The 23,289-nt window shown below is 46.1% G+C and overlaps 1 protein-coding gene across 1 annotated transcript in view; it reads right to left on the bottom strand.

Moving 5' to 3' along the window:
* The window catches only part of LOC144694284 (uncharacterized), a 105,257-nt gene that overhangs the window by 9,362 nt on the left and 72,606 nt on the right, over window positions 1-23,289 (bottom strand). The window contains exon 3 of the mRNA XM_078564620.1: window positions 2,897-3,035. Within this exon, the coding sequence (XP_078420746.1) occupies window positions 2,897-3,035 (139 nt within the window). The remainder of the gene's footprint in view (window positions 1-2,896; window positions 3,036-23,289) is intronic.

The raw sequence follows: 23,289 nt of genomic DNA, 5'->3' as shown, positions 1-23,289 counted from the left end.
GGGCCATCACCCTGGTGTTATGGGCCCTCTTGTCCTGCAGATACAACATAAAGATTGATGTTTGTCAAATATATAATGCTGCCAGGGAGAAATCTCTTGGATGTGTCATTGCATCACAATAGACATTAACACCTCTATAGTGTGCACCCACAGGAGCGGCTTGGACAGACAAGCCTGCATGTTTTGGAGAGGTATGTGCCAGGCCTCCCACCATTGGTACAATTTTCGGATGTAAACTATCATTTGAGCCTCTATGCACCTGTACTGAACAACTCTCCTTTCCAGGTTACAGCAGGTCATAGAACCACTTCCTACATTGGACCCATGGTTTTTTATGGTCCACTACTGAGCTCATGGCAGTGACGATCTTTTGCCCTCTTGGTTGCTATGGGTGCATTCCAGTCACCATGTGTAGATAATTTAATTTTCTTTTCATTATTCTTTCATGGGATGTGGGTGTCATTGGCAAGGACAACATTTCTTCCCCATCCATAATTGCCTTTGGACTGAGTGACTGTTCAGGCCATTTCAGAGGACAGTCAACCATATTGCTGTGAGTCTGCAGTCACATGTAAGGCAGACTAGGTAAGGATGGCACATTTCCTTCCCTAAAGGCCATTCACCAGAAACTGAACTGGACACCAATTGATGGCAGTTGTCATCATGACTGAGACTAGCTTTCAGATTTTATTAATTGAATTCAAATTCGACCAGCTTCCATGGTGGGATTTGAACCCATGTCCCCAGAGCAATTAATCTGGATCTCTGGATTATCAAACCAGTGGCACACCACTGCATCACCATCTCCCAATAATAATATTGCATACCCAATAGTGCACACCATGTTTGGACATTCTGCACCAGAGTTTTTTTTAAGTCATTGATGGTATGTGGTAATCACTGGCTAGGACAGCATTTATTGCCCATCCCTAACTGCCCTTGAGAAGGTGGTGGTGAGCAGCTACAGTCCATGTGGTGTAGGTACACCCACAGTGCTGTTAGGGAGGGAGTTCCAGGATTTTGACCCAGCGACAGTGAAGGAACGGTGATATATTTCCAAGTCAGGATGGTGAGTGACTTGGAGGGGAACTTCCAGATGGTAGTGTTCCCATCTATCTACTGCCCATGTCCTTCTAGATGGTGGTGGTCATGGGTTTGGAAGGTGCTGTCTAAGGAGCCTTGGTGAATTCCTGCAGTGCATCTTGTAGATGGTACACTCTGCTGCTACTGCGCGTCGGTGGTGGAGGGAGTGAATGTCTGTGGACGTGGTGCCAATCAAGGGGGCTGCTTTGTTCTGAATGGTGTCCAGCTTCTTGGGTGTTGTTGGAGTTGCACTCATCCAGGCAAGTGGGGAGTATCCCATCACAATCCTGACTTGTGCCTTGTAGATGGTGGACAGGCTTTGGGGAGTCAGGAGGTGAGTTACTCGCTGCAGGATTCTTAGCCTCTGACCTGCTCTTGCAGCCACAGTATATGGCTAGTCCAGTTCAGTTTCTGGTCAATGGTACCCCAGGATGTTAATAGTGGAAGATTCAGAGATGGTAAAGCCATTGAATGTCAAGGGGCGATGGTTAGATTCTCTCTTGTTGGAGATGGTCATTGCCTGGCACTTGTGTGGTGCGAATGTTACTTGCCACTTGTCAGCCCAAGACTGGATATTATCCAGGTCTTGCTGCATTTGGACATGGACTGCTTCAGTATCTGAGGAGTTGCAAATGGTGCTGAACAGTGTGCAATCACCAGCAAACATCCCCACCTTGACATTATGATGGAAGGAAGGTCATTGATGAAGCAGCTGAAGATGGTTGGGCCAAGGACACTACCCTGAGGAGCTCATGCAGTGATGTCCTGGAGCTGAGATGACTGATCTCCAACAACCACAACCACCTTCCTTTGTGCTAGGTATGACTCCAACCAGCGGAGAGTTTTCCCCCTGATTCCCATTGACTCCAGTTTTGCTAGGGCTCCTTGATGCCACACTCAGTCAAATGCAGCCTTGATGTCAAGGGCAGTCACTCTCCCTTCACCTCAGGGGTTCAGTTCTTTTGTCCAGGTTAGAACTGAGGCTGTAATAAGCTTAGGAGCTGAATGTCCTGGCAGGAACCCAAACTGGGCATCAGTGAGGAGGTAATTGCTAAGCAAGTGCCGCTTGCTAGCACCGTTGATGACCCCTTCCATCACTTTACTGATGATCAAGATTAGACTGATAGGACAGTAATTGGCCGGGTTGGATTTATCCTACTTTTTGTATTCAGAACAAACCTGATCAATTTTCTACATTGCTAAGTAGATGTCAGTGTTGTAGCTGGACCTGGAGGCCCTAGTCGCTGCAGGGCACCAACCCTCCCAATCCTTCTCCATTCTCGCCTCTGAGAGATTTTGGCATGAGAAATGTAAAAAGTAAAGGTACATAAAGCTTCCAGCTTCGATTGGTCTCACGCACATTTGTCTGCTTACATACATGGACCATGTTCTCTAAATCATCAATGAGTAATGTTGGTGGAGGGGAAGTGCACGGGGTGTGGGTTCTGGACAAATGCAGGTAGACTGGGATTTATTCCTGTCTCTCCCAGATAGCATGCTATGCTCCAAAGCACTAACTACCCAGCTGGGTTGCTCCCTCTGAGTCAGAGTGTTGTGTCATGAGATTGTGTGGCTTGAAGGGTCCTTGTCTGGAGGGAAGGACATGAGAGATGCCTCCATTTTCATAACTCCAGCAATGCTGAGCTGTTCCACAAACATCTCTGATGATTTTACTCTTCATTCTCCCCACCTGAGGTTTTGGAGCTTTCTGAGCTCAGCACGGACTAGAGATTGAAACTGGCACCTTTTTAAATGTGTGTGCTTTGGGCACATTGGATAAGGTTGAGACAGACTGACAGAAAGAGCTGTGTACCGTGGATGTCCGTGATTGATTCGGGTAACTCCAGCAAACGGTTTTCATGGCAATCGAGCACAGTCAAGCTCTGGAGCAACCCGATTGTTGATGGCAAAAACTGAATCTCATTGTTTTCAAGATACAATTCTTTCAGGTTCTGAAAAACAGATTGCAGTTACAGTGACTGTGAGGTCCCCAATCAAAGGAAGTAATTTTTCTCTATCTACCCTTTAAGTTCATTTTAACATCTTCAGAACTTCAACCAAAACACCCCTTAACCCTCTAAACCAAGGGTGTACAACTCTAGTTTGTGTAAGCTCTCCTCGTAATTTAACCCTTGGAGTCCAGGTATTATTCAGATAAAACTACTCTGCACTCCCTTCAAGGTCAATATATCCTTCCTAAGGTGTGTTACCCAGAACTGCTGACAGTGATGCCAGGTATGGTCTAACTAGGGCTTTGTATAGCTGAAGCATGACTTCTACCCCCTTGACTTTTCTGTTCATCTTTGGGACTTCCTGCCACTGACTTATTTGGGGTGGAGGCGGGAAAGTGGCAGGGTCCCAAACCACCACCCTCCCACCTAATTAAATGCCCCCTCCGCCACTCAATGTGGCACGGGCACAAGATTCCTCTTGGGGCCTCAGTTTAACATTTCTTCTGAGAGTCAATGCCCCAGGGGATATGGCGGGGGAATGGAAGTGATTGGACTGCTTTACAGAGAGCTGACATGGGCTTGAGGGCCAATTGGCCTCTTTCTGTGCCATAATGACCCTATGATAGGACAGCACCCTCTCAGTACTACACTGGAATGTCAGCCTTGTTTTTGAGGCTCAAGTCTTTGGAGTGAGCCTGAAACCCACAGCCACTGGCCTAGAGGTGAGAGTAATACTGAGTCACAGTTGACTATGCCACCTGTATATGTGTTATTGGCAAACTTCGCTATGTGCCTTAAGCTAAGTTGTTAAAGAATACAGTGAATATTTGTGGCTCCAACACAGATCTCTGTGGGGCTCCGCTAATCACATCCCGACAATAAGAGTACCTGCCCACTATACGGACTATCTGTCTCCTGCCAATCAGCCAGTCTCTAACCAGGTCAATAATTTGCCCTCAATTCCATGAACTTCAACTTTAGTGAACATTCTTTTATGAGGGACTTTATCAAATGCCTTCTGAAAGTCATATAAGTAACATCCATTGACATTCCCCAGTCCACTACTTTAGTCACCGCCTCACAATATTTAAGCAGATTTATTAAGCATGAACTATCCTTTACAAATCCATCTCTGATCAGCAGAAAACTTGCAAGGTTTTAGGGAAGTTTGTGGCACAGTGATATTGTCACCGGACTGGTATTCCAGAGACCCAGTGTAATGCTCTGGGAACCTGGGTTTGAATCCCTCCACGGCAAATGGTAGAATTTGAATTTAATAGAAATCTGGAATTAAAAGTCTGATGATGACGATGAAACCATTGCTGATTGTCATAAAAACCCATCTGGTTCATTAATGTCCTATACGGAAGGAAATCTGCTTACCTGGTCTGGCCTACATGTGACTGCAAACCCGCAACATTGTGGTTTACTCTTAAATGCCCTCTAACTAAGGGCAATTAGGGATGCACAATAAATGCTGGCCTAGCCAGTGATGCCCACATCCCATGGGCAAAAGAAAGGTGCCACTAATGCCCTTTAGGGAAGGAAATCTGCGATCCTCACTTGGTCTGGCCAACATGTACTCCAAATCTGCAGTAATGTGTGTTATGGCACAGTGGATGGTAAATGCTGAGCTACTCACAGAATCACAGGGCAGAAGAGGCCCTTCGGCCCATCGAGTCTGCACCAAAATGTGAGAAACACCTGACCTACCTACCTAATCCCATTTACCAGCATTTGGCCCATAGCCTTGAATGTTATGACGTGCCAAGTGCTCATCCAGGTACTTTTTAAAGGATGTGAGGCAACCCACCTCCACCACCCTCCCAGGCAGCGCATTCCAGACTGTCACCACCCTCTGGCTAAAACAGTTTTTCCTCACATCCCCCCTAAACCTCCTGCCCCTTACCTTGAACTTATGCCCCCTTGTGACTGACCCTTCAACTAAGGGGAACAGCAGCTCCCTATCCACCCTGTCCATGTCCTTCATAATCTTGTACACCTCGATCAGGTCGCCCCTCAGTCTTCTCTGCTCCAACGAAAACAACCCAATTCTATCCAACCTCTCTTCATAACTTAAATGTTTCATCCCATGCAACATCCTGGTGAATCTCCTCTGCACCCCCTCCAGTGCAATCACATCCTTCCTATAATGTGGTGACCAGGACTGCACACAGTACTCCAGCTGTGGCCTCACCAAGGTTCTATACAACTTACCAACATCACCTCCCTACATTTGTAATCTATGCCTCGATTGATAAAGGCAAGTGTCCCATATGCCTTTTTCACCATTCCACTAACATGCCCCTACGCCTTCAGAGATCTATGGACACACACGCCAAGATCCCTTTGTTCCTCAGAACTTCCTAGTGCCATGCCATTCATTGAATACTTCCTTGTCAAATTACTCCTTCCAAAGTGTATCACCTCACACTTTTCAGGGTTAAATTCCATCTGCCACTTATCTGCCCATTTGACCATCCCGTCTATATCTTTCTGTAGCCCAAGACACTCAACCTCACTGTTAACCACCCAGCCAATCTTTGTGTCATCCGCAAACTAACTAATCCTACCCCCCACATAGTCATCTATGTCGTTTATATAAATGAGAAATAATAGGGGACCCAGCACAGATCCCTGTGGTACGCCATTGGACACTGGCTTCCAGTCACTAAAGCATCCTTCTGTCATCACACTCTGCCTCCAACAACTAAGCCAATTTTGAATCCACCTTATCAAATTACCCTGTATCCAATGTGCATTTGCCTTCTTTATAAGTCTCCCATGTGGGACCTTGTCAAAGGCTTTGCTGAAATCCATATAAACTACATCAACTGGACTACCCTCATCTACACACCTGGTCACCTCCTCAAAAAATTCAATCAAATTTGTTAGGCATGACCTCCCTCTGAAAAAGCCATGCTGACTATCCCTGATCAAACCTTGCCTCTCCAAGTGGAGATAGATACTCTCCTTCAGAACTTTCTCCAATAGTTTTCCCACCAGTGACATGAGACTCACTAGCCTGTAGTTCCCTGGCTTCTCTCTACAACCCTTCTTAAATAGCCGAACCACATTAGCTGTTCTCCAGTCCTCTGGCACCTCCCCCACTGGCCAGAGAGGAATTAAAAATTTGGGTCAGAGCCCCTGCAATCTCCTCCCTTGCCTCCCTCAGCAGCCTGGGACACAAATCATCTGGACCTGGAGGTTTGTCCACTTTTAAGCCTGCCAACACCTCCAATAACTTATCACTCTCTATATCAATTTGCTTAAGAACCTCATAATCTCTCTCCCCGAGTTCGAAACCTTCATCCTCATTCTCTTGGGTGAAGACGGATGTGGAGTATTCATTCAACACTCTAGTGGTGTCCTCTGGGTCCACTCATATATTGCCCCCTTGGTCCCTTATGGGCACTACTCTTTCCCTGGTTATCCTCTTCCCATTGATATAATTATAGAATATCTTGGGATTTTCCCTATTTTTACCAGCCAGAGCTTTCTCATATCCCCTCTTTGCTCTCCTAATTGCTTTCTTAAGCTCCACCCTGCACTTTCTGTACTCCACTAATGCCTCTGCTGATTTGCTTCCCTTGTACCTGCTAAAAGCCTCTCTTTTCCTACTCATTGTAACCTGAATAGCTCTGGTCATCCATGGTTCTCTGGGCTTGTTACTCCTTCCTATCACCCTAGAGGGAACATGTTGAGCCTGTACCCTTCCCATTTCCTTTTTGAACACCCCCCACTGTTCCTCTGTAGATTTCCCCACAAGTAACTGTTCCCAGTCTACCTTGGCCAGATCCTGCCTTATTTTATTAAAATCCACTCTCCCCCAATCCAAAACATTTTTTTGCAACTTGTCTATTTCTTTGTCCATAACAAGCTTAAACTGTACCATGTTGTGGTCGCTATCACTAAAATGCTCGCCCACCACCACCTCAGCCACCTGTCCGGCTTCATTCCCCAGAATTAGGTCCAGCAATGCACCGTCCCTTGTTGGACCCTCTACATATTGACCTAAAATGTTCTCCTGTACACATTTCAAGAAATCCACTCCATCCAAGTCCTTAACACTATGTCTATCCCAATTAATGTTGGGAAAGTTGAAATCACCTAATGTAATTACCCTATTGTTACTGTTTTTACACACCTCCACAAATTGTGCACATATTTGCTCTTCAATTTCCCGCTGACTATCTGGGGGTCTATAATAAACACCTAACAATGTGGTTGCCTCTTTTTTATTCCTAAGCTCCACCCACAAAGCTTCATTCGATGCCCCCTCCAAGATATCATCTCTCCTTACTGCAGTAACTGACTCCTTAACTAATAATGCAATGCTTCCTCCTCTTTTACCCCCTCCCCTGTCTCGCCTGAAGATTCTATATCCCGGAATGTTGAGTTGCCAACCCTGCCCTTCCCTCAACCACGTCTCTGTGATGGCTACTATATTACAATTCCACATGTCAATCCTCACCCTTAACTCATCCGTTTTACCTGTAATACTCTTGGCATTAAAGTAGAGGCCATCCAGCCTTGCCTTACCCCCTTGAAGCTTAATGCAGCTGTACTCCCTCTGAATTGCTTGTTTTACTGTATTATGATGTGTCCCTATTCTGCTAACATTCTGTGTCCCCTCCCCCTGCCGAATTAGTTTAAACTCCTCCCAACAGCACTAGCAAACCCACCCGCAAGGATGTTAGTCCCATTCTGGTTCAGATGTAGACCGTCCCGCTTGTACAGGTCCCACCTTCCCCAGAACCGGTCCCAGTGATCCAAGAATCTAAGACCCTCCCTCCTGCACCAACTCTTAAGCCACGTATTCATCTGCGCTATTCTCCTGTTTCTGAGCTTGTTAGCACGTGGCACTGGGAGTAATCCAGAGATTACAACCTGAGAGGTCTTACTTTTTAGTCGACTGCCTAACTCCCTGAATTCTTGATGCAAGACCTCATCACTCTTTCTACCTATGTCATTGGTACCAACATGTACCATGACCTCTGCCTTATCACCCTCCCCCTTCAGGATGCCCTGCAGCCGTTCAGTGACATCCCGGACCCTGGCACCAGGGAGGTAACACACCATCCTGGAGTCACGTTGTCAGCCACAGTAGCACCTATCTGTTCCCCTGACTATAGAATCCCCTATTACTATTGCTCTTCCTCCCTTCCTCCCCTCCTGTACAGACAGGCTGCTTGTGGTGCCAGAAGCTTGGCTCTGTCCGCACTCCCTGGAGAAGCCAGCGCCCTCATCAGCCTCCAAAACGGAATACCGATTTGTGAGCGGGACCCCAGGGGACTCCTGAACTACCTGCCTGTTTCTCTTGGACTGCCTGGTGGTCACCCATTCCCTTCCTTCCTCAAGTCCCTGTATCTGCGGTGTGACCACCTCTCTAAACGTGCTATCCATGATGCTCTCAGACTCGCGGATGCTCTACAGTGTCCCCAGCCGCCGTTCCAGCTCTGAAACCTGAGCTTCCAGGAGCTGCAGCTGGACACACTTCCTGCACACAGGCTGGTCCCAGGCACTGGAAATGTTCCCGGCTTCCCACATGGAGCATGAGCAGCACACCACGGCTTTGAGTGCTCCTGCCATGACTTATCCCTTTAAATAAAACCTTTTAAGTCAATTACTCACGATCCAGTTTCCCCAGTCCCAATCATTGCTCTGCCTGCTACTCCCTCACTTGGTCATCTGAAACCACAACCCCCTCACCATGACTCTGCCTATTCCCCACCCCCTCCGTCCCCTAGCCTGGTCTCTGCTGGTAGCTTGCAGCCCTGCCTGCGCCCCACATCAGTCTCTCCAAGGTGCGTGCAGTCCTGCCTATTTATTCTGTCATGGGATGCGGCATCACTGGCGAGGCCAGCATTTGTTTCCCATCCATAATTTCTTTGAACTGAGTGGCTTGCTAGGCCATTTCAGGGGGCAGTCAAGAGTCAACCAGATTGCTGTGGATCTGGAGTCACATGTAGGCCGGACCAGGTAAGAACAGATTTTCTTCCCAAAAGGACATTTGTGAACCAGATGGGATTTTACAATAATCGACAATGGTTTCTTGGTCAATATTACTGAGACTAGCTTTTAATTCCATATTTTTATTCTTTGAAGGCAAATTCCATCAGCTGCTATGGTGGGATTTGAACCCATGTCTCCAGGGCATTATCCTGGGCCTCTGGATTAACGACATTACCATTACGCCAATGTCTGAGCACCCCAACCTTCTCTGTGGGTAGAGTGTAACCCTGCCTGCCCACCCTACCCTGGTCCCGCCTCAGAGAGCAACTTTGCCAGTGCTCAGGAGTTGGAGCAATGGTGACAGATGACAGCAGCACAGTGAAAGGGAGGCAGACACTACATATAAGTTACACCAAGTTTGTGAAACTGCACAATTCATGAAAGTGGCAGTTTGACCACCCAGCTCACGAAATGGACAATGGCAAATTTGCCCAGTTCATGAAATGGCCAACTTCTATAAACAAAAAAAAAAATTCGCAAATGTATGATCTGCTTAATTCTGTTTCTTGTCCTCTTATGTTTCATACAGTATTATATCCAAACCATTTAAATACAACTTATATTCAATGATTACAATGCAGCAAAAACAAATAAACCAATCATGATTAACCAAGGAAGTTAAGGATAGTATCAAATTGAATGGAAAAACATACAATGTGGCAAAGATTAGTGGTAAACCAGAGGATTGGGAAAGTTTTAAAAACCAACAAAAGATGACCAAAAAATAATGAAGAGGGAGAAAATAAACTTTGAGGGTAAACTAGCAAGTAATATAAAAACAGACAGTTAGAGCTTCTTTAAATATATAAAAAGGAAGAGAGAGGCCAAAGTGAATATAGGCCCCTTAGAGAATGAGGCCGGGGAAATAATAATGGGGAACCAGGAAATGGCAGAGGATTTGAATAAATACTTTGCTTCAGTCTTCACGGTAGAAGACACTAGCATTCCAAAAATTCTAAATAGTTAGATTTAGGATAGTTATAGAAGAGGATAAAGTTGGGCTGGGAATTAAAGTTGTAAACTGGGAAAAGGCTAATTTTATTAAGATGAGATACAATTTAGCACAAGTGGACTGGGAGCAGCTAGTTGCAGATAGAACTGTGTCAGAGCAGTGGGAGGCATTCAAGAAGGAAACAGTGAGAGTACAGGGCAAATATGTTCCCGTAAAGACAAAGGAGGGGATCAAGTCCGGCGAACCCTAGATGTCAGGGGACATAAAGGTTAGGATTAAGAAAAAAAGAGAAGCTTATGGCAGATACCGAGGGCTCTATAGAGCAGAGTCCCTGGAGGAGTATAAAAAGTGCAGAGGGGAACTTAAAAAGGAAATTAGGAAAGCTAAGAGAGTGCATGAGAAAGCATTGGTGGGTAGAATAGAGGAAACCTCAAAGGGGATTTTTTAATATATAAAGAGCAAGAGAATAACTAGGGAAAGAGTCAGGCCAATTAGGGACCATAGAGGTAATCTGTGTGTGGACCCGGAAGATGTGGGTACAGTCCTCAATGAATACTTTACATCGGTCTTCACAATGGAAAAGGACGACACAGGTATAGACATCAGGGTGGAGGACTGTGAAATATTAGAGGAAATTAACATAGAGAGAGGAGGTACTAGTGGGCTTAGTGGCCTTAAAAGTGGATAAATCCGCAGGCCCGGATGAGATGTATCCCAGGCTGTTGAAGGAGGCAAGGGAAGAGATATCAGGGGCCCTGGCAGTAATTTTCAAATCCTCTCTGGCCCCAGGTGAGATGACAGAGGACTGGAGGACTGCTAACGTTGTCCCATTATTAAAAAAGGGAGGAAGGGAAATTACAGGCCAGTCAGTCTAACATCGGTGGTGGGGAAGTTCCTAGAAAGAACTCTGAGCGACAGAATATATCTGCATTTGGAGAGACACAGATTAATCAGGGATAGTCAGCATGGATTTGTTAAGGGAAGGTTGTGTTTGACAAATTTGACTGAATTTTTTGAGGAGGTAACCAGGAGTGTTGATGAGGGTAATGAATTTGATGCAGTCTACATGGGCTTTAGCAAGGCTTTTGATAAGGTCCCTCATGGCAGACTGGTCAAGAAAGTAAGAGCCCATGGGATCCAAGGCAAAGTGGCACGTTGGATCCAAAATTGGCTGAGAGGCAGGAAGCAGAGGGTGATGGTAGAGGGATGTTTCTGTAACTGGAAGTCTGTTTCCAGTGGGGTTCCACATGGCTTGGTGCTGGGGCCCTTGCTGTTTATGGTGTACATAAATGATTTAGGCTTAGGTGTAGGGGGTACGATAAGACAATAAGACATAGGAGCAGAAATTAGGCCATTCGGCCCATTGAGTCTGCTCCACCATTCAATCATGGCTGATAAGTTTCTCAACCCCATTCTCCCGCCTTATCCCCGTAACTTTTGATCCCCTTACCAATCAAGAACCTGTCTATCTCGGTCTTAAATACACTCAATGACCTGGCCTCCACAGTCTTCTGTGGCAATGAATTCCATAGATTCACCACTCTGGCTAAAGAAGTTTCTCCTCATCTCTGTCAACAACTTTACTCTGAGGCTGTGCCCTTGGGTCCTAGTCTCTCCTACTAATGGAAACATCTTCCCCACATCCACTCTATCCAGGCCTTTCAGTATTCTGTAAGTTTCAATCAGATCCCCCCTCATCCTTCTAAACTCCATCGAGTATAGACCCAGAGTCCTCAAACGTTCCTCATATGTTAAGCATTTCATTCCTGGGATCATTCTTGTAAAGCTCCTCTGGACCCTCTCCAGGGCCAGAACATCCTTCCTGAGATACGGGGCCCAAAATTGCTCACAATATTCTAAATGTGGTCTGACCAGAGCCTTATAAAGCCTCAGCAGCACATCCCTGCTTTTATATTCTAGTCCTCTCGAAATAAATGCCAACATTGCATTTGCCTTCCTAACTACCGATTCAACCTGTAAGTTAACCTTAAGAGAATCCTGGACTAGGACTCCAAAGTCCCTTTGCACTCCAGGTTTCTGAAATCTCTCCCCATTTAGAAAATAGTCTATGCCTCTATTCTTCCTACCAAAGTGCATGACCTCACACTCGCCCACGTTGTATTCCATCTGCCACTTCTTTGCCCATTCTCCTAACCTGTCCAAATCCTTCTGCAGCCTCCCCGCCTCCTCAATACTACCGGTCCCTCCACCTATCTTTGTATCATCTGCAAACATAGCCAGGATGCCCTCAGTTCCTTCATCTAGATCATTAATGTATAAAGTGAAAAGTTGTGGTCCCAACACTGACCCCTGCGGAACTCCACTAGTCACCGGCCACCATCCTGAGAAGGACCCCCTTATCCCCACTCTCTGCTGCCTGCCAGACAGCCAATCTTCTATCCATGCTAGTACCTTGCCTCAAACACCATGGGCGTTTATCTTTGTCCAGTCAAAGGCCTTCTGGAAGACCAAGTAGATAACATCCATTGGCTCTCCTTTGTCTAACCTACATGTTACCTCCTCAAAGAATTCTAACAGATTTGTCAGGCATGACCTCCCCTGGATGAAACCATGCTGACTTTGCCCTATTTTACCATGCACTTCCAAGTATTCTGAAATTGCATCCTTAATAATGGACTCTAAAATCTTACCAACGACCGAGGTCAGGCTAATCGACCTGTAATTTCCTGTCTTTTGCCTCACTCCCTTCTTAAACAGGGGAGTTACATTAGTGATTTTCCAGTCCTCTGGGACCCTCCCTGACTCCAGTGATTCCTGAAAGATCACCACTAACGCCTCCACTATCTCTTCAGCTATCTCCTTCAGAACTCTGGGGTGTAATCCATCTGGTCCAGGTGATTTATCCACCTTCAGACCTTTGTTTTCCTAGCACCTTCTCCTTGGTAATGGCCACCATACTCACCTCTGCCCCCCGACTCTCTTGAACTTTGGGGATGTTACTCGTATCTTCCACCGTGAAGACTGACGCAAAGTACCTATTCAGTTCCTCCTCCATTTCTTTGTTCCCCACTACTACTTCTCCAGCATCATTTTCCAATGGCCCAATGTCCACTTTTTCCTCTCTCATCCCTTTATATATCTAAAAAAAGCTCTTGCAATTTTCTTTTATATTACTGGCTAGTTTACCCTCATATTTAATCTTCTCCCTCATTTCTTTTTTAGTTGTCCTCTGTTGGTCTTTGTAGGCTTCCCAATCCCCTGGTTTCCCACTGCTCTTCGCCACATTGTAAGCTTTCTCTTTAGCTTTTATGCTGTCCCTGACTTCCCTTGTCAGCCATGGTTGCCTCGTCCTCCCTTTAGTATGCTTCTTCTTCCTAGGGATGAATTTTTGCTGTGTCTCCCAAATTTCTCCCAGAAACTCCTGCCATTGCTGTTCCACTGTCTTTCCTGCTAGGCTCATCTCCCAGTCAATTCTGGCCAGCTCCTCCCTCATGCCTCTGTAGTTGCCTTTATTCAACTGTAATACCGTTACATCTGATTCCAGCTTTTTTCTCTCAAATTGCAGGGTAAATTCTATCATATTATGGTCACTTCCTCCTAAGGGTTCCTTCACCTTAAGCTCCCTTATCAAATCTGCCTCATTACACATCACTAAATCTAGAATTGCCTGTTCCCTAGTGGGCTCCACCACAAGCTGCTCCAAAAACCCATCTCGTAGACATTCCACAAAATCCTTTTCTTGGGATCCACTACCAACCTGATTTTCCCAGTCCACCTGCATATTGAAATCCCCCATGATCACTGTAACCTTGCCTTTCTTACACGCCTTTTCCATCTCCTGGTGTATCTTGTGCCCCACATCCTGACTACTGATCAGAGGCCTGTACATAACTCCCATTATGGTTTTTTTACCTTTGCGGTTCCTCAACTCTACCCACACAGATTCTACATCATCTGACCCTACGTCATTTCTTGCTATCAATTTAATTTCATTTCTTACTAACAAAGCAACCCCAACCCCTCTGCCAACCTGCCTATCTTTTCGATAGGATGTATATCCTTGGATATTTAGCTCCCAGTCCTGATCCCCTTGCAGCCATGTCTCCGTGATGCCCACCACATCATACCTGCCAATTTCAATCTGCGCCACAAGCTCATTTACCTTATTTCGTATACTGCGTGCATTCAGATACAACACCTTCAGTCCTGTATTTCCCGTTCCCTTTCTCATTTTTGTCCCTTTATCTGATGTGCTTGAAGTTAGATTCCTAGCCCTTTCCAAACACTCTGTCCTATTTTGTGTTCTGGAGACTTTAATAGCCTCTCCTGGGCTCTCCTTCCTTTTCAATTTTTTCATAATTTTCCATGAAGTTGAATCCACCCCCCCACATGCTAACCTGCTGCTTTGTTTTCCATTCGTCATACTTCTTGAAGTTTTACCCTTCCCTCCGCCCCCTCCACTTTCTAGTTTAAAGTCCTGTTGACCACCCTATTTACCCTTTTCGCTAGAACATTGATCAAGAAGTTCACAGATGACACGAAAATTGGTCGGGTGGTAAATAGTGAGGAGGATAGCCATAAACTGCAGGAGGATATCAATGGACTGGTCAGGTGGGCAGAATAGTGGCAAATGGAATTCGACCTGGAAAAGTGTGAGGTAATGCACTTGGGGAGGGCTAACAAGGCAAAGGATTGATCTATGAATAGTAGGACCCTGGAAAGTACTGAAGGTCAGAGGGACCTTGGTGTGCATATCCACAGATCCCTGAAGGTAGCAGGGCAGGTAGATAAGGTGGTTAAGAAGGCATATGGGATACTTGCCTTTATTAGCTGAGGCATAGAATACAAAAGCAGGGAGGTTATGATGATACTGTATAAAACACTGCTTAGGCAACAACTGGAGTACTGTGTGCAGTTCTAGTCACCACATTATAGGAAGGATGTGATTGCACTGGAGAGGGTGCAGAGGAGATTTACCAGGATGCTGCCTGGCTGGAGGGTCTGAGCTATGAGGAAAGATTGGATAGGCTGGGGTTGTTTACCTTGAAGCAACGAAGGTTGAGAGGGGACCTGACAAAGGTGTATAAGATTATGAGGGGCATAGATAGGATGGATAGGAAAGCACTTTTTCCATTAGCAAAGAGGTTAATAACCAGGGGGCATAGATTTAAGGTAAGAGGTAGAAGGCTAAGAGGGGAGTTGAGGAGGAATATTTTCACCCAGAGGGTGGTGGGAGTCTGGAACTCTCTGCCTGAAAGGGTGGTTGAGTCATAAACTCTCGTAACATTTAAGAGGTATTTAGATATTCACTTTTGTTGCCATAGCCTCCAGGGCTATGGGCCAAACGCTGGAAAATGGGATTAGTGTAGTCAGATCTTTGTTGACCAGCGTGGACACGATGGGCCGAATGGCCTCCTTTCTGTGCTGTAAACGTCTATGAGCCTATGGGTCTGCAATGAAGGGGAAAAAATGGGGGGGGGGTGCAAATAAATACAATAACTGTCGTGAGAGAAAAAGTACTAGGGAAACTATGGCTAAAGGTTGATAAGTCACCAGGAGCTGATGGGTTGCATCCTAGGATATTAAAGGATGTAGCTACAGAGATAGCGGATGCACTGGTAGTAATCTTCCAAGAATCCTTAGATTCTGGAAAAGTCCCAGAGGATTGGAGAACGGCCAATGTAACACCCTTATTCAAAAAGGGAGGGAGACAAAAACAGGTAACTAGAGGCCAGATAGCTTAACATCTGTCATTGGGTAAATTTTAGAGCCTATTATAAAGGGTGTAATAGCAAAGCATTTAGAATCACATAATCTAATCAAGCAGAGTCAGCATGGCTTCATGAAGGGGAAATCATGCCTGACAAATTTATTAGAATTCTCTGAGGAGGAAACAAGCAGGATAGATAAAGGAGAACTAGTAGATGTAATATATTTGTATTTCCAATAGGTGTTCGATAAGGTACCAAACATAGGGCTACTTAATAAGATAAGAGTCCATGGTGTTGGGGGTAGTATATTAGCACAGATAGAGGATTGGCTAACTAATAGAAGACAGAGAGTTGGGGTAAGGGGGACATTTTCAGGATGGCAACCTATAACTAGTGGAGTGCCGAAGGGATCAGTGCTGGGGCCACAATTATTTACAATATATATTAATAACTTGGATGAGGGAAGTGAATGTACCATTGCCAAGTTTGCAGATGACACAAAAATAATTGGGAAGGCAAGTGGTGAGGATGACACAAAGAGTCTACAGAGGGATATAGGCAGGTTAAGTGAGTGGGCAAAAACTTGGCAGATGAAATATAATGTGGGAAAATGTGAAGTTATTCACTTTGGCAGGAAGAATAGAGGAGCTGAATATTATTTAAATGAAGAAAGATTGAAGAAAGCTACAGCACAGAGGGATTTGGGGGTCCCCATGCATGAATCACAAAAAGCTAACATACAAGTTCAGCAGGTAATAGGGAAGGCAAATGGAATGTTGGCCTTTATTTCAAAGGGAATGGAGTATAAAAATAGTGAAGTCTTGCTAAAATTATACAAGACACTAGTTACACCACACCTAGAATACCGTGAACAGTTTTAGTCCCTTTATCTAAGGCAAGATATACTGGCATTGGAGGCAATCCAGAGAAGGTTCTCTGGGTTGATCCCAGATATGGAGGGATTTTCTTATGAGGGGAGGTTGAGTAGTTTGGGCCTGTACTCATTGGAGTTTAGAAGAATGAGAGGTGACCTTAGTGAAACGTATAAGGTTCTTAGGGGGCTTGATATGGTAGATGCTGAGAGGTTGCTTCCCCTTGTGGGAGAGTCCAGGACCAAAGGGCATAATCTCAGAGTAAGGGGGTCACCCATTTAAAACAGAGATGAGGACGAATTTCTTCTCTCAGAGGGTAGTCAATCTGTGGATTCCTTTACTGCAGAGGGCTGTAGAGGCTGAGTTGTTAAGTATATTGAAGGCTGAGATAGACAGATTTTTAATCAGTAAGGGGAACAAGGGGCATGGGGAAAAGGCAGGAAAGTGGAGTTGAGGATTATCAAATCAGCCATGATCTCATTGAATGGTGGAACAGACTTGCTGGGCCGAATGACCTACTTCTGCTCCCACATCTTATGGCCTTTTAAAGAAACAATTCATACAAGCACAGTGTGCCTTTAATTCAATGTACATTTCAGATTTGTTGTGACATCCAAACATTTCAAATTAATTGGTTTATGTTCTGTTATATTTCATTCCGGATTGCACCAAGACCATTCAGATAAATTCTACATCAACGTTTACAAAAACAGCATAAATACAATTCATACATATTTAGTGTGCCAGCACTGTTAGCAATGGTCAACATTGTCTCAGGACTTGTGGCTGTGACAGGCACTGTTGCAGCAGAGACCTGCTTTCAAACAGGAACATCATCTTGATAAGCAGTTCTTCCTATAGTAACTTCTCTGGAAGCCTTGCCCACCACAAACACTTTGAGCATGTACAACCTCACAAAGGCTGAGATGTACAACCTCACAAAGGCTGAGATGTTCTGTGGAATGTCTTCTGCACTCAGTCCACTGTACTGCACAGATTCAAACTGACTTTTGGCAAGTTTGCCTTTTACAATCCCCTTAGCTGTTCCAATGGTGTAACCAGTCCCATCTACTGCCAGCACCACACCTATAACATTTGGTGGGTCACCTTTGCTGCAGTCAAATTCTGACGCTGGGACAGCCACATTGTCTCCAACACCAACAGCCCAAAATGACCTTGCGCTGTATGCCATCACCTGCTCGCTTGCTGTGCACTGCCCTGGTTGGCCACTTTCCTTGTACGTCTGATAGCCAGAAGCTTTTTCCCAGGGTGGAAGAGTCAATTACTAGGGGACATTGATTTAAGGTGAGAGGAGAAAACTATAGAGGAGATGTGCAGGGCAAGTTTTTTTACGCAGAGGGTAGTGAGTGTCTGGAACTCGCTGCCAGAGGAGGTGGTGGAAGCAGGTACGATAGTGGTGTTTAAGAGGCAGCTTGACAAATACATGAATAGGATGGGAATAGAGGGATACGGACCCCAGAAGTGCAAAATGTTTTAGTTGACGGGCAATATGATTGGCGCAGGCTTGGAGGGCCGAAGGGCCTGTTCCTGTGCTGTACTTTTCTTTGTTCTTTGTTCTTTGTCTGGCAGGATGAAGTTCTTCATCAGATTTAGGGTTATCTGTAATGGATGATCCAGAGCCCTGCTCAGGGTCATTCATGGAGAATGGTGCTGGGGATGTCTCAGGATTGTCCATGTTGAATGATCCGAGGGCTGGCTCAGGACCTTCCACGTTGGGTGGTCCAGGGGCTTACTCAGTATCGTCTGTGGTAGATGGCTCTGAGGCCAGCTCAGGATTGTCCATGGAGGACGGTCCAGGGGCCAGTTCAGGATCAGGATTTTCCATGTTCTCCTCAAGAAGTCTTTCTAGTTCTTCTTCTTCAATGGCTCAGAAGACTATGTTAAGGAACTCATCTGTCAACTTTGATCTGAGGCCACACCATGGTTTCTTTCCAGTGGATGCTTGGTAAGGAGCCATCTTTATACTTCATGGTTACTTCTGTTCATTGCCCACTGAACAAAACAGACACCATAGCTTCACTGAGCACAGCTGTTGGCACACTTCCAGGCCATTAGCTTTAGCTTCATATCACTATTATTGTGTTCCACAGAGCCTTGACTCTGGGGATGTCTCGGATGCCTGTTGACCAACAGCAATTCTTCTCAGAGTGTTACCAGTTCGTGGGTGACCTGTGCTGTGAACTTTCTTCCGCTACCTGACTGAAGAATATGTGGGGCTCTGATGTCTAGAAATATGAGAAGCAGCTCATGGGTAACCTCAGCTGCTGTCTTGGATTTCAGAGGATGAATGACATGGAACTTGGTCAGGTACTCCATGTAGTGCAGTATGAAATGATACTTTCCATCCTTCATGGTCTGCATGTCAACCAGGTCTACTTGTCCATAACAAAAACAGAATTACCTGGAAAAACTCGGCAGGTCTGGCACCATCGGCGGAGAAGAAAAGAGTTGACATTTCGAGTCCTCATGAACCTTCAACAGAACTGAGTAATATTAGGAGAGGGGTGAAATATAAGCTGGTTTAAGGTGGGGGGGGGTGGGGGGAGAGAAGTTGGGGGGGAGTATGGTTGCAGGGACAAGCAAGCAGTGATAGGAGCAGATAATCAAAAGATGTCACAGACAAAAGGATCAAAGAGGTGTTAAAGGTGGTGATATTATCTAAGAGAATGTGCTAATTAAGAATGGATGGCAGGACACTCAAGGTACAGCTCTAGTGGGGGTGGGGTGGAAAGACTAACAGGGCATTAAAGGTATAGATTTAAAAATAATGGAAATAGGTGAGAAAAGAAAAATCTATATAAATTATTGGAAAAAACAAAAGGGAGGGGGAAGAAACGGAAAGGGGGTGGGGATGGAGGAGGGGGGTTCAAGATCTAAAGTTGTTGAATTCAATATTCAGTCCGGAAGGCTGTAAAGTGCCTAGTTGGAAGATGAGGTGCTGTTCCTCCAGTTTGTGTTGGGCTTCACTGGAACAATGCAGCAAGCCGAGGACAGACATGTGGGCAAGAGAGCAGGATGGAGTGTTAAAATGGCAAGCGACAGGGAGGTTTGGGTCTTTCTTGCGAACAGACTGCAGGTGTTCTGCAAAGCGGTCGCCCAGTTTGCGTTTGGTCTCTCCAATGTAGAGGAGACCGCATTGGGAGCAACGAATGCAGTAGACTAAGTTAGGGGAAATGCAAGTGAAATGCTGCTTCACTTGAAAGGAGTGTTTGGGCCCTTGGACGGTGAGGAGAGAGGAAGTGAAGGGGCAGGTGTTGCATCTTCTGCGTGGGCATTGGGAGGTGCCATAGGTGGGGGTTGAGGAGTAGGGGGTGATGGAGGAGTGGACCAGGGTGTCCCGGAGGGAATGATCCCTATGGAATGCCGCCGGGGGGGTGAAGGGAAGATGTGTTTGGTGGTGGCATCATGCTGGAGTTGGCGGAAATGGCGGAGGATGATCCTTAGAATACGGAGGCTGGTGGGGTGATAAGTGAGGACAAGGGGGACCCTATCATGTTTCTGGGAGGGAGGAGAAGGCGTGAGGGTGGATGCACGGGAGATGGGCCGGACAGGGTTGAGGGCCCTGTCAACGACCGTGGGTGGAAAACCTCGGTTAAGGAAGAAGGAGGACATGTCAGAGGAACTGTTTTTGAAGGTAGCATCATCAGAACAGATGCAATGGAGGCGAAGGAACTGAGAGAATGGGATGGAGTCCTTACAGGAAGCGGGGTGTGAGGAGCTGTAGTCGAGGTAGCTGTGGGAGTCGGTAGGCTTGTAATGGATATTGGTGGACAGTCTATCACCAGAAATTGAGACAGAGAGGTCAAGGAAGGGAAGGGAAGTGTCAGAGATGGACCATGTGAAAATGATGGAGGGGTGGAGATTGGAAGCAAAATTAATAAATTTTTCCAGGTCACAACGAGAGCATGAAGCAGCAACGAAGTAATCATCGATGTATCGGAGAAAAAGTTGTGGGAGGGGGCAGGAGTAGGACTGGAACAAAGAATGTTCCACATACCCCATAAAGAGACAGGCATAGCTGGGGCCCATGTGGGTACCTATAGCCACACCTTTTATTTAGAGGAAGTGAGAGGAGTTAAAGGAGAAATTGTTCAATGTGAGAACAAGTTCAGCCAGACGGAGGAGAGTAGTGGTGGATGGGGATTATTCGGGCCTCTGTTCAAGGAAGAAGCTAAGGGCCCTTAGACCATCCTGGTGGGGGATGGAGGTGTAGAGGGATTGGACGTCCATGGTGAAGAGGAAGCGGTTGGGGCCAGGGAACTGGAAATTGTTGATGTGACGTAAGGTGTCAGAGGAATCACGGATGTAGGTGGGAAGGGACTGGACAAGAGGAGAGAGAAGGGAGTCAAGATAACGAGAAATGAGTTCCGTGGGGCAGGAACAGGCTGACATGATCGGTCTGCCGGGACAGTTCTGTTTGTGGATTTTGGGTAGGAGGTAGAAGCGGGCCGTCCGAGGTTGGGCGACTATCAGGTTGGAAGCTGTGGGAGGAAGATCTCCAGTTGTTTCCAATCTCCACCCCTCCATCATTTTCACATGGTCCATCTCTGACACTTCCCTTCCTTGACCTCTCTGTCTCAATTTCTGGTGATAGACTGTCCACCAATATCCATTACAAGCCTACCGACTCCCACAGCTACCTCGACTACAGCTCCTCACACCCCGCTTCCTGTAAGGACTCCATCCCATTCTCTCAGTTCCTTCGCCTCCGTCGCATCTGTTCTGATGATGCTACCTTCAAAAACAGTTCCTCTGACATGTCCTCCTTCTTCCTTAACCGAGGTTTTCCACCCATGGTCGTTGACAGGGCCCTCAACCATGTCTGGCCCATCTCCCGCGCATCCACCCTCACGCCTTCTCCTCCTTCCCAGAAACATGATAGGGTCCCCCTTGTCCTCACTTATCACCCCACCAGCCTCCGTATTCAAAGGATCATCCTCTGCCATTTCCGCCAACTCCAGCATGATGCCACCACCAAACACATCTTCCCTTCACCCCCCCGGCGGCATTCCGTAGGGATCGTTCCCTCCGGGACACCCTGGTCCACTCCTCCATCACCCCCTACTCCTCAACCCCACCTATGGCACCTCCCAATGCCCACGCAGAAGATGCAACACCTGCCCCTTCACTTCCTCTCTCCTCACCGTCCAAGGGCCCAAACACTCCTTTGAAGTGAAGCAGCATTTCACTTGCATTTCCCCCAACTTAGTCTACTGCATTCAATGCTCCCAATGCGGTCTCCTCTACATTGGAGAGACCAAACGTAAACTGGGCGACCGCTTTGCAGAACACCTGCGGTCTGTCCACAAGAAAGACCCAAACCTCCCTGTCGCTTGCCATTTTAACACTCCACCCTGCTCTCTTGCCCACATGTCTGTCCTTGGTTTGCTGCATTGTTCCAGTGAAGCCCAACGCAAACTGGAGGAACAGCACCTCATCTTTCGTCTAGGCACTTTACAGCCTTCCGGACTGAATATTGAATTCAACAACTTTAGATCTTGAACTCTCTCCTCCATCCCCACCCCCTTTCCGTTTCTTCCCCCTCCCTTTTGTTTTTTCCAATAATTTATATAGATTTTTCTTTTCCCACCTATTTCCATTATTTTTAAATCTATACCTGTAAAGCCCTGTCAGTCTTTCCACCCCACCCCCACTAGAGCTGTACCTTGAGTGTCCTGCCATCCATTCTTAATTAGCATATTCTCTTAGATAATATCACCACCTTCAACACCTCTTTGTTCCTTTGTCTGTGACATCTTTTGATTATCTGCTCCTATCACTGCTTGCTTGTCCCTGCAACCACCCCCCCTCAACTTCTCTCCCCCCACCCCCCGCCTTAAACCAACTCATATTTCACCCCTCTCCTAATATTACTCAGTTCTGTTGAAGGGTCGTGTGGACCCGAAACGTCAACTCTTCTTCTCCGCCGATGCTGCCAGACCTGCTGAGGTTTTCCGGGTAATTCTGTTTTGTTTTGGATTTCCAGCATCCGTAGTGTTTTGTTTTTATCTACTTGTCCATGTTCATTCAAGTCATTGACAGGCAGGGGTCTCACAGCCACTCCTGTCGCTGTCTCCTGTCTCCTCAATGCTTTTCTATGCAACTCTCACAGCGGTCCGTTAAGAGACCGTGAGATATTTGCATATCTTTCAGAAAGTTTCTTGTGAGTCTTCTTTTCACCACCATGGCCAGTTTCAATGTGGGCTTGTCACGTGATCTTCAGGACTGCTTCCTTGGCAGCCATGCACTTACCATTGCTCTTGGTAACCTTGACAACACCACCTAGAGATGCAAGCACTTAAGTTTTCAGGATGCAATGTTCATCTCTTGAGAGTTTTGTCCTGTTTTCCGATGCTTGAAGACAGCAATCACCTTCTGTTCATATTCAGCAGACCACAAAACAGCACAGCTCTCAATACAATCACCCATCTTTAGTGTTTGCAGGGGTGATGCTAGTTAGTATCGATTTCTATGCTTATGTACTGGTTCTACAAGAGGTGTGAATGCCATCCCATTTTCAACTGGGTACAACAAAGGAGAGGTGAACTTGTCACCAATGAACTGTTAACTGTTATTTGCCATATGAGCCTTTGAAGTCAACACCATGTTATTTTCACTTCCAGCATGGAATTCCACACCTTCCAAATTTACAATGTTCATGCTGTTATTGAGCAACGTAGTAGATGATGTTAAGCTTGTTCATCACAACAGGCTTTAGCAAC

The sequence above is a fragment of the Cetorhinus maximus genome, chromosome 19 (genome assembly GCF_964194155.1).
Source record: "Cetorhinus maximus chromosome 19, sCetMax3.hap1.1, whole genome shotgun sequence".
In the NCBI taxonomy this organism is placed as follows: Eukaryota; Metazoa; Chordata; class Chondrichthyes; order Lamniformes; family Cetorhinidae; genus Cetorhinus; species Cetorhinus maximus.
The sequence above is the reverse complement of the archived record's forward strand: the minus strand, read 5'-3'. Positions and strand labels throughout refer to the sequence as shown.